The sequence below is a fragment of the Teleopsis dalmanni genome, chromosome X (assembly GCF_002237135.1).
Source record: "Teleopsis dalmanni isolate 2A chromosome X, ASM223713v2, whole genome shotgun sequence".
Taxonomy (NCBI): domain Eukaryota; kingdom Metazoa; phylum Arthropoda; class Insecta; order Diptera; family Diopsidae; genus Teleopsis; species Teleopsis dalmanni.
In genome coordinates, this window is record NC_051848.1 from 65,621,282 (window position 1) to 65,634,444 (window position 13,163).

The 13,163-nt window shown below is 30.9% G+C and overlaps 1 protein-coding gene across 1 annotated transcript; it reads left to right on the forward strand.

Annotated features, from left to right (window-relative positions):
• The first annotated feature begins 480 nt into the window (after nt 1-480).
• On the forward strand, nt 481-1,567 carry LOC119689333 (ribosomal RNA-processing protein 8-like). The gene is made up of 2 exons (XM_038104140.1): nt 481-575; nt 634-1,567. The coding sequence occupies exon 2, from the start codon at nt 651-653 to the stop codon at nt 1,392-1,394; it is 744 nt and encodes a 247-aa protein (XP_037960068.1). The 5' UTR covers nt 481-575; nt 634-650; the 3' UTR covers nt 1,395-1,567.
• Nucleotides 1,568-13,163: the final 11,596 nt, after the last annotated feature.

The following is a 13,163-nucleotide window of genomic DNA, read 5'->3' on the forward strand; positions in this document are numbered from 1 at the left end:
ACACTTCCCTTGGGCACGGTTTGACGTTTTTTTTGTCAATTACGCCTAGAACATGCTAGACTCCCCACTATCCATTCGCTTTATGTATCTTATTTTAGCATTGCATTAACACTTTCACATACCAGAGACAATGTATAAAAAATTTCAATGTGGCCATCCTTTGATCGTAATAAGTTTAATACAAAGTTTTGATCAAGAGTTAAAAACAACCCTGAGTTTATGTATAAAATTAAAGTTGATTTTATATAAGTATTTTATGTATCCAATTATTTTTATTTAAGTTTATTATTGGTAATAGACAATTTCAATCGAAATGCAAAAACTTAATGTAAATTAATTTCTTTTTTAATGACATTGGCAATACTGCTTGTTATAAAGGTTTTTATTTTCTACTGATGAGCATCAAATTAACGTAGCTACATTAGTTAGAAGTATCAAATTTCTTTTTCAGTTTTATTTTAAATTAGTTAGATATATAGTTTAGATATGTACGTCATATAAAAATTTTTCTGCTAACGTACGGTTCAGATTTTTGTTCCGGCGTATATTAAATCTTGATGTAGAAAATTTTAAATGTGAGTAACAATTGAACTCAATTTAATAATCAATTTATTAATTTGATAATTAAATTAGCTTAATTATTGTTGAAGATGGCTCCTAACAAAGCTAAATCAAAGCGTGGAAATCGCAATGCGGCTCGATCCCACCGTAGCTGTGTTTCTACAGAAAGTTGTCTCAGTATGGATAGTTCTTCCACCGCAACAGTTGTTACTCAATCATCAATTCTCGGCAACGTTCAAGATTCTGTTGTTACTGGCTTTTTAAGCTGTGTTAAATGGTTGGAGAATTGTTTAAGTGAAATCAAACCCAAGCAAAACTCAGCTTTAAATGAAATTACATCCGAAAGCAATATCCCAGATGAGAAAGACAAGCTGGCACGATTTCTGTTGGGCTTAGGAAGGGAGTATAACGTAATTACATTTGGAAGTAGAATCTTGAGGAAAAATGAAGGTTACAGAAGGTTTGAAGTAAGCAATCTACTCCGATGCAGAAAAATAGATTTGGCGAATTGGTGCACACCGTATGAAGCCTTCAGCAAAGATATTCTAATATTTCATTATTCACTTTCGGGAGATGATCACAGGTGTCATATTCTAGAAGCGAACAGGCTTCTAAAAGTAGGTGGATTTATGCTAATTTTAGAAGAAAAATTTCCTCACGAAAGAATCAAATCTTTTATAAAAGGCACTTCACAATGCGGTTTTAAGTTTGTTCGCAAGACTAATTGCGATAAGTATAGTTATGTCTTGCAATTTATAAAGACTCGACATAAAAGTAAAATTAGTCGCATACCTTCGTTCTTTCTTAAATCGGGTGCTTTGAGGAAATTCTAAATTCTAAATTTTATTTTTGAAGACAAGATCGATCTATTTATGAGAATGCCATAAAAATATAAAAATTGATGCAAAAATTTTTTAACTACAAAATAACGATAACGATGGAAAAATTTGTCAATCTACGGAAATATAAATAATTGAATTATATTTGAAAAACACTAATCTTAAAACTTTTAAGTTTGAATATATTTTTAAAATTTTCTGTAAATCACAACATGCAAATAAATATTTAACAAGTGTGCATAATGTATATATATACGAGTATGTGTTTAACTGTTCACATAAAATTAATTTTGTCTTCTGGTACAAAATTAGGATTTACACACTAACATAAGGTGCTTTCGGCAGCTCGCATGTGTGGCGACAAACAGCAAGTTGCTAGCCTATAGTTGCTTAAGTGTACGTAAAACAACAACACTACCTTTTCTGTCCAAGCACCTAGTTGTGAAATGGCTAACCACGTTGGCCACTAAAAGAAAAAGTGTTACCAATTCAATAAGCGAACTATTGTGAACCTTCATAGGAAATTTAAACGAATGTTCCACTCATATGTTTCACAAATTTGATAATTGTGGATCTGAAATATTTAAAAATGTGTAAAATTGTGGAAAATAAATATTTTAAAAATATGTACATATAAATATTCAAACATTTATAAGATTACATGTAGAAAGTATAACTGAAAATTATTTAAAAATTTTAAATTATTGGTTGCATAAATATTCTAACATATTATTAATTTTGTTGTAAAAGGAATAATTTCCTGCCTTCTTAACATTGCTTTAAATTCATTATTCGTTTTAATTTATTATTATTTATTTTTATACAAAAAGTAATTTGCTTCCATAATGTGTGCATATGCAAGTTTTGCTATTTGTAAAAACATGCTCTATAGCATAATAGATTGCAACAGTGATGCCAACATCTTGCTTAGCACCTATAAGCAACTTGCTGTTTTTTGTCACACTTGCGAGTTGCCGAAAGCACCTAGAGATTGTATTGGCACTTCACACGTTAGGTTCAGTTATGTGTATTGGATAGTCCTTCTATATTTCTAATATTAGGTATTATCGAATATTACTGCTTACATAAGGTATATTTGCCGTAATTTTTTCTTCAAGAGTTGTAAACAAACAGCATTAAATCCTGTTGAAACAAATTGGCGTCACTTTTAAAATCTGTCAAATGCTTGTTTTTGACAAATGTTTTTTTGTTATGTTGGCTACAATATGGAATATAAAATTATAAACCCTAAAAGTTAATTAATTTAAATTAAAGAAAAAATGAATATTAGAAGGCAATAGTTAGCATTTTATTTTATATATATATATATATTGGTAAATGAAATGCTCATATGATTTCAACGGACGACTAAAATTTTGCAACATATTTCCATTGAACATTCACAATAGACTGATTTTTAAATTTGGTTGCACTGAAACAAAAGACGTAAAAATTTTTGCAGGTAAAACTTAACTATAAAGATTTTAAAACCATTGTTGCTGTTTTGCATGCGAGTATTTTTTTTATGCTCTGAAAAAAAAAATTACGGCTTATATAAATGTAGTCTGATTCAGTGTTACTTGAGTACAGGGATGCCTACCAGAGATTTCAGTTTTGTATACATTCAAGAAAGTCGTTGTCAGATCATGTTGTCCTGATTCTTCATACTCATTGCTATGAAGAAATATTGAATTTTGCATAGTAGTTGTGTGATTATGATGGTGTCATTTTTAAAGAAGTTAGTATCACTTCAAATTCGGTATCGGAATATTCAAATATTCGGATACCGGAGCAAACCTGCAGACAAAAAGATTAGAGCAAATAATTGCTTTAGACACAGCCATATAGATGTAACGCATGATATTGCAAGATAGCCCTAACGAAGTTAAAATGTGATCTTTGTCGGTCACGGTTATTTGAGTATAATGAGAAACCTGATCCTTTTAAGCCTTCATCAGCCTTCCTAATCAAGGAAATGGAGAGATAAAAACATTCACGTTTCTTAGATAAAAACTGTTCAGTTTTTGTCGTTCCTAGATAGAAAGGAGTGTACGGTTGGGTTGATATCTCAGGCAAGTCTCGAAGTTAGCCTCGGAAACACTTTTTATCGGTGTGCTAGCAACAAAGTTTAAAAATACAAATGACTTTTTAGTATTTTGATATTTGTTTATTTTTAATTTAGTTATTTGTAAGTTGCTTTTTTCTGTTTGCTATGAATAATTGTGATTAGACAAGATATACAGGGTTAGTGACAGAAATTACAACAAACTTCCCACCGGTTTATCTGTCAAACTAATGATGACAGATAGCTCAAAATTAATTCATTTAACAGCTCATTGTCTTGTTTACAAGGGTATGAGGGTATTTTGTTTTTGATGTATTAAAATTGTATGTGACGGAGTTCAAACGTGTTAGTGTGATTGCTTTATATTTGGCTGAAAAAACACAAGTAGCTATTGTTCGAGCCCTCTAAGACCTAAATGTACACAAATCATTTGTGTCTTGTACCATAGCTCGATACCATGATACTGCTAGCGTTGCCCAACGTCCTGGAAGTGGACCAAAAAAAACACAGTAACATTACCAGAAATTATTCATTAAGTGATGAAATTAGCTCATACTAAAGCCCTCGAAGTTGAACAAAGTGCATAATCTCACGGATGAACAAAAAAAAGTTAGAGTCAAAAGAGCCAAAATGTTGATTCGTTGGACATTCCAACAGGACTCATCACCATCGCACGCAACACAGTCAACCAAGAATGGCTGAAAAACAACGTTCCGTGCTTTATTCCATCAATATAGTGGTCAACATCCTCACTTGATATAAACCATTTAGAAATTAAAAAGTAAAAATGGCACTAAAAAATACTACGCATAAAATGTCGAACGTGTCAAGCAAGCGCTAAGCTGAAAACGTACAAAAATACCGGAAAGCCGTTTGAAGGTCATAATTCATGCTAAAGGTGGCCACATTAAACCAAAATAAAATAACTTCAAAATTTGTAGTTCTTTTCGCATATTTTCATTTATCATTCAATTCATTTAACAAAAATAAACAAATTAACAAAGTGACTTTATCGTCCACCGATATTGACCGGAACCAGAGTATTGATTCAGGTTTGTCATGGACTTTTCGATTACAATAGTATTTATAACCCTTTTATTAACTGTGTTCATAATATGTGTATCCCATTTTTCTTAGGCTATAAGTAATAATAATGATGAATTAGAAGACGGATTTTTTTAATTCATTAGTTGTTATAATTAGCGCGATGTGTGTTTTCTCTGACTAAACCATTAAATTTCATAAAGTCACAGGCGAAGATGAGTTTGTTGTAGATGTTGTTAAATGTTATTTCATTATAAGATTAATTGATTAGACAACTGGTTATTTTATTACAATATTAAATTATCAGATGACTGCTATTCTTGCTTTGTGTTTTCTTCGTTCTTCGTCATCAAAAATACAATTTTTTCTGTTTTTATACACAGCAACATTTATTGACTTTGACAGATGTCAAAGACATGTTCATGATTGCAATTGCCTGTTCATATTTGCTCACAGCGCCTTCTACAATTTGATAACTGTCTGACGGTAAATTCTATTTTTGGTGTAGTGACAATTACGGTGTACACTTCTTTGGAAATCGCACCACTATTCCCGTTCGGGTCACCTACGATATATGTTGTATGCAGTCGCCGTTATTCGGTTATTTCGAACATTCTCTTGCCAGGCTTTCATAAGTTTCGAAGCAGCATACAGATTTCATGCGATCCTTACTGACATTTACTAATCGTCCTTTCATACAGGCCCTTGTATCGCTGCTAGTGGTGGTCGTACGGCATCGTCATGCAGTAATACGTTTGTACTGCTTTCTAAGTCCTTATACACGAATGTTTTCACCGTAATATGACGTGACGTTTGCAACGAATTCAGCTCGTTCATCGTTGCTTTTAATATCTTCACGAACTCCGTTTGCGTACTTGTTTCCCTTCGGCATCGAACATTTCTCTCGGTATGCGTAAATTTGTGTCATAGACTAGCTATAACGGTGTTGCTTGCAAGTCCTCTATATAAACCGATCTTAGCCTTATTATTACTGATGATAAAGCTTTTATCCATTCCACGTTGAGCACACACTTCAGTACAGTTTTCAACAAGCGGTATTAACGCTTCACTAGCCCATTTGCCTGAGAATGGTACGCAGTAGTCCGGTGTCTTTCGCACCCCTATATTAGATCCTCGAATAGTTTGGATTCGAACTGCCTTCCTTGGTGTGTAGTAGTTCTTTTTACTAGGTCGTTTTTATGTGCTTCAAATGTTTTTCGGCTTCTGATGTCCACTCAACTGGGGACTTATTATTCTTCTTATTAGCTTTTATTAACGCGTGCAAAATACTCCGATTCTTTGCAGCATTCCAAAGAGTCGGAGTATATTCCAGATTGAAAAATACTTCAGAAATTAAGAGGACTGTATAAAGGCCTCTCCTGCAGGTATTTTGAGTAGATATTCACTTATGTACTTCTCTACATCTTTAAGCAGTCCATGTAGATGATAAATTCAAAGCTACCTGTTACAGATTGAAACTCGCACTTTTCCTTGGTTGAATATAGAGCAAGACTATCGGTTTCACTAAAAACTGTGCTATATTCAAAGCTATGCAATTTTTACACTTTAAACTTTAATAATTTGAGAAGATGTTGATGGCACAGTTCCAAACACTTGTAGCGGTAAAATGAAAAGTATCATATTCCTACTATATGAGAGACAGATTGTTTTCTTATCCAACTAATATTATCAGATGAGAAACTCTTACGATGTGGTTGATAATTGTGTTGAACATTATAAGCACCATACACGGTAATAATCCCCATCACTTACTAACATAAAGGTCTTTTACAGCCTAAATGTTAACCAGAAATATTGTTAAAATCAATAAAACCTACAGAAGGACTACAGAAATTATAAATAAATAAAGTAAATACTGAGTATAACAGCAATAGTAGAGAAGTATTCCTTAGTATTTCACGAACCTCTATTCTGTTTATAGAACAATACAATTATTATTTTTTTGTATTTCCAGATATAATTTGAAATATTTTTCTTGGGTATTGAAAGACAAATATATATTGCAAAAAACAAAACGTAAAATGTACAAAACATAAATCTCGCCTGTGGTAAAGTATGGTTACGAGACATGGAGCGAATGAAATATCAGTATTTGAGAGAAGAATTCTAAGAAAAATTTTTGAACCAATACAAGAAAATGGAGTATACCGTATAAGATATCACCAAGAACTGGAACGACTAGTTGAACATGACACAAACAGCAAGTTCATTAAAAAATAGCCTATAAGATTGCTCGGTCACGTTATAAGAATGCCAAAAACAAGAGTGAAATATAAGATATTCGAGAATGATATCAGAAGCAACAGAAGAAGAAAAAGGCCAATAAGCGATGGAAAGACAGTGTCTAGAATGATCTAGAGAAGATGAACTGAAAGGAGAAAACCTGGAAAAGAGAAGAATGCAAGGTTGTTGTAAGACAGAAGTGATAAGTAAAAAAATGTAAAGGATATATAAAGTACAACTTATTGGAAAATTTTTTTGACAGTGTTTTAGATGAAAGGGAGGGGGAATAGGTGTAGGATTTTAGTGTGGTTGTGATAAGCTGTTCATTAACTTTATTAACTTTATTTCTTAACTTTATTAATATTAATCTTATCAAAGACAGATGCGTATATTCTTCATCAAAAATTTTAAAATGGTGAGTGATTACGTTAATTTGGGAGCTTATTTTGATTTAAAAATATTAAGGTTTAAGAAATTAGTTAAACTTAAAATTATTTAATAAAAATTTATTTGTTGAAATTTAGTTACAAATTTAAAATTTTTTATTACTTGAGCTGAGTTATGATTAGTTAGACAATCTTTCATCGCTGAAACTAGAAAAACAAAACAAAATGTAGTATAAATTATAAATTGTGTAAAACAGCTTACTATAACTGATTGCCGTGATTTCTGAGATATATGCTAGAGCAGCTACAAGATGCTAATATGGCATTTACACTGGCCTCAAATGGCTCATTTTTGTCAAAAATTGGAAGCAATTGACTCATTTTTGCATACAAAATATCAAGCGCAAATGAGATCCACGGGATCTCATTCTGTATAAATGAGTTCCAACGAGGTTAGAATGAGTTCCAAATATGTTCCAAATGCAAATGAAAACATTGAACATACTATAAATAAAAGCTTTTCATGGCATTTTGACAGTTTGAGAAAGCTGTTTTTGACATATTTACAAAAATAGGTAAACAAATGTTCGGTGCTTGTATTTCCTTGAAAACGATGCACCTCTTTTTGGAACTTCTACTAAACAAAAACAAATTAATCGAAGCTAAAAATAAGTTTTCAGTTTATATTGTAAGGTTTGAAGGTATATTTAACTTTCATCCAACATTTTTTTGGCACAGATGAAAAATCAAATCAACAGGCAAGTTGAAAAATCAGCTGTTTGAAATGAGAACAAATGAATTACAATGAATGTAAACACTTTCAAATGACTCATTTGAAATGAGTCATTTGAGGCCAGTGTAATATGGTATATTCTTATTTATTCTTATGGTATATAAGAAAGCTGTTTATCATGAAAAAGTTTGTGAAACACTGACGCGTTTTACGTTTTTGTTTTCTATTAATTTTTTGTAATTATATTATTTTTTACTCTAATTAGAGCAATTTGTGCTGTAAATATAGTCATTTCAATAGCTTTTCGAATTATTTTAGTAACAACAAAAAATTCTAATGAATAATATTTGCGCAATTGCTATTCAAATATTGTTGAGTTTTTAACCGAATTGGGTTGGCTATGCGATTTTCGCATCGTTTTTACCTGACAGGGCTATTGAGGGGGTGGGCTGTTCGTGGTGCAACACATAGAAAATAAACACAAGATACTTGAGTTGGTTTTTTAGAACATACTAGTATTTATGTACGTATGTATAATGTATGCTACTTTAAGCGTTATTGGCTTATAGAGCACATACTCGAAACGATATTCAGGTTGTGTGGATTATATCCATATGCTGTTACTGTTAATTTGTATATTTTTGTATGTTTTATTTGTATGTCGCTTCAGTTTTTTTTTATAAAAAGAGTTTACAAAAATGATTTTTTAAAACATAATGATGTTTATTATTACTTTTATTCCATTTATCAGAGCGAAGAACCCAGTAGTTCAGTGCCTTATTCGTGGTTAACTTCAAATTTGATTTTAGTGTTAACTCACAAATAAATAAATATAATAATACTATTTCACTTTCTATATGACTATTTAATATTATTATAAGTAATATGTATTTATGACAAATAACATATTAAGAATGCTAATAACAACTTAAGCTATTACGAAACTATTAATTTATTTGTTAATATTTTACATCAGTGGTTTAGAACCTGTGGTTCGAGATGGTTGAAAATTGTTCAGCTATAAATACATAACAGGTAACAGGTATAGATACATAGATTGTAGTTTGTCCATAAAGACCTAACTTATTAGAGAATAAGAACAACAAATTTCCAAATAATTATATATCTATTTTATAGGCTATATAATGTACATATCAGAGAACTGCAACGAGTCATAACTTAAACACTCAGAGTGCACTCATAAATAATCAAATGTAAATGCGTATAAATGTTTTTCTCATACACTACTTACCTATATGCATTCACATTTGCTACAGAAATTGATCATAAGTACATTCGTTAAAGGAATGCCGGTGCTAAGGAATCAGCATCACAAGAACACGTACATATTTCTAAGTAGAGTAGCATAAATGGTGAAAGATTCATGAATTGTAGCATATACTCAAGTGAGTATAAATATACTCATCGAAAATAACTTACTCGATCAGATTAAGCATTCGTAAAAATTGTGTGCGAGCGCTTTAGTTTGCTAAGCAAAAAAATTTTGTGTTTAGTTTTGTGCTTTTGACGTGTGTTGTTGTTGTTAGCATTGTAAATGCACGTATTTTGTTTGTGTTCTTAAATATTTCATGAGCATTAAATTAGGGGTTGTTTTAGTAGGAAATTATATGCACAGTAAATACCCACAAATGATTCATAAATCATTTGCATCATTTTTCGGTCGAATATCGGTGTTTATGAGTATCATATGAGAAGAGTATAAATCATATTAAGTGCTGTCAGCTATTTGTATGCATCAGGTGGAGTCAAATCTACAAAAAGGGAGTCAGAATGCATATAAATGGAACAATGAAACACGATCAATGATTCGAGTATGATTCGAGTGTTGAGTACTCATTGCAGTTTTCTGGTACATATGCACTTATACACTATACTCGTATTATACATTATAACAGAGATGCATGAAGCATATTAAAATAATCGTTCAGTTTATTAAGCGGGTATTATAAATCATACTTGGTGCAACGTCGCTTGCTATCACACATCCGACACAGTGGACATTATTTTGAACACGTCCCAGCAAAAAAAAAAATATATATAGGTGTACTACAAAATCATGCGGGTATTTAATGTGTAATACCTGCTTTATTGTTAAACCTTTCGTTCCCTTCTAAAAACAAAAATAGGTGTATTCTTTTGATATGAATGCTCCAATAGAATAACTTTTGGTTGCTTAAGAATAATTTGGCATCACTACCTAAATTAGTAAACATATGACAAATAAAAAAAAAATAAACAAATTTGTGGTTGATAAATAGATAAAAATACAAAAATACTTGCAGATAATTTCAAAAAAGTTTTTTTTTATAAAAAATTATCTGATATAAATATATCTGATATATATAAAATAAATATAAAATGAATGAGACAAAAATATTATTGGTGCGCATTTTATATCGTATTTGAATTTATATAAAAATATACATATTTTAAGGATTTATCCATGGTAGCGGAGAAAAACAATGAATTAAGGAGGTTACAGAGAGAGAGAGAGAGAGAGAGAGCGACGCATTAACCAAATATTTTAAGTTTTTGAAGTTTTTTTTTGATTGCCTTAAGAAGGCAATACGAGATCGTCAATAAATGCGTTGTCTAACATCGTTAGTTAATGTTAAATGAGCAGTATTTAACGAATGACTTTAGTCATGGTTGCGGAAAAAAATAATGAAATAATAAAGATACATAGAGAACGGCGCATTTACCAAATATTGTAAGTTTTTAATAGCTCCAGCTCTTCAGAAGGTAATACGATATCGTCAATAATGCGTTTATATAATTTTCAAACTTCTAACATCATTAGTTAATGCCAAATGAGCAGTATTTAACGATTGACTTCAGTCCTCTGCACAAATTTTATTAAAAAAACTAATTTTTTTTAAATATTTAAATTTACTCACCTGCAACAGTCATAAATAATAAACAAACTCCTCTGTCATCTGACTGCAATTTTTCATTTTCTTCCAAAAATCATTCACAATAGATCGGTTTTAAGATTTGGCGCTATTTTAATGCGAGTGGCTTATTCGTTACGCAGTTTCAGGAAAGTGGGTTAATATTTAAGCGACACGTGTTCTATTGAGGCACTCATGCCAAAAGAATACATTAGGTGTATTGTAATAGTCCTTGGTCAAAATAAGGTTGGGAACCACTGTTTTAAATGAACTAGTTGGTTATAGAACAAATACGAATATTATAAATTATTTTTTAATTTTCTAAATAATAAGAAAACATTTTAACTGCTTTAATGTTTTTTGAAAGCTATGCTCATGTTATATTATATATCTGTAATCCTCACATGTAAACACTTTTGTGCATTAGAATTATAATTACATTAATGTGGAAATAAAAGTTTTTAAAGATGTTAAAAAATAAAAAACTTAGATGAAGTTTAAATTTTTATATCTCAATCAGTTAAATATTAAAAATCAAACAATAAAGCTAAATTTTAGCAACTATAAAAAAATTCCTACAGCTAATGTGACTGAAATTTTGATTCATAATTCACTCCTTTGTAGATGTATAAATTGCTTCAATGCTGACAGTACAATGACAGATCAAAAGACATGTTCCTTTCTTATTGTCATTCGCTTTCAATTTGTTATGGTTTGACCTGCCACTCTCCAAATTGGTTAGGATCAATGCGATTGGATTTTTACAGCAAGTATTTGGCCGACAAACAACACGTAAATTGTATATTGATATCATTTTATTTGCTACAATCATTGATGAGCGTTCAACAACATTCATCAAAAGCAGAAAAAACAATCGAAACATAAAACTTCATATATACAAGTACCAACCATACAGTATTATATTTGTTGTTGTTGCTGTTATTGTTGTTATTGTTGTTGTTGTTGTTGTTACGAACAAAAGCGTCTGCGTTTTGCTCTTTTTTTTTATTCATTCTTAACTAAAGTTAATATTCCACTTCTGTTATGTTCGAGTGCATTGTTGCTACTTAACTTTGGCTACTTTGGCTACTTCGGGTACCTTCGCTACTTTAGTTCATTGTTGTTACGAATGTTAGAACGAACCATCAGTGACCATCAGTAAGCATCAGTATGAACCATCCACTTGAATTGAATTTGTGAATGATCGCGCACATATTTGCATGTGCGACATTATCAGCTCATCAAGGTCCAACGCTTGCTGATTGCAACAATAGTCTTCCACAAAAACTCAACTGAATACAACATTTTTGTCGTAACGTCAACAGCAATAATATATGAAGCACATGGCTTAAAGTGCTCAAAGGAGACTTCAACCAAATTTAAATTCTTTTCTTTTTTTTTGTACAGTATTGTTTTAAAGCTTTGTTATCTGTTCTTATGAAACAAGTATATTTCAAAAAAATAGTGACCACGTATTGAAAGGAAAAAATGCAAAACAACAAGAAAAAGAATTAAATCAGTCACATTTTATAATCAACTATTGAGTTTGTCAGTTGTGTCACTATAATAATCGTCTTGTTCTCATTCTGTCATTCGTTTCATTAAAATGGCAGTGAGCCGGGACAGTCACTTATGTTGAAGTGATATATATTAATTGTGGAATGCAATTGACCAATTTGAAAACTCTGATAAATTATATAAAGGGCATATCATTATAATCAAACTTATTACCAACATTTATAAGTAGTATTAAAATTTTATTACTCTTGCTTACCATAGTGGTTATGGGTCATATACACTTTGCTAAGGAGTTGGTAATGTTGTGAAGAAAATACCAAAAAACCATATAAATCATACACGGACTTTGATACAAATTGTTGGACTATTTAGTCTCCGTCTATTTACTTGTATATATGTATAACTGCTAGTACACTTACTTACTCACTCACTTAGCACTTAGCGTATGAGCAAGTATTATGCTCTATCTAACTGTTTATATGTTTGATAGTCCGTTAGTATAGTAAACACTTAGTGTATGAGTCAGAATAAGTATCTATCTGTATATATACATATATATATATATATATATATATATATATATATATTAGTAGTGTTTACGATATATACGATGCCTATATCAATAATACTTTGTAATTATACTAAACGCTTAGTGTATAAGCTAGAACAGTACTCTATCTATCTTTCTGTATATTTGATAGTATTTTAGTATACTTATAGTTTAGTGCATGAGCTAAGATAATACCCAATCTATTTGTCTGTATATCTAGTGGTATGCTAGTATATTAAACACAGTGTATGAGTTAGAGTTACAGCATTATTGCAACTAACTGTCTGTATATATGTCAAACTATTCGTATA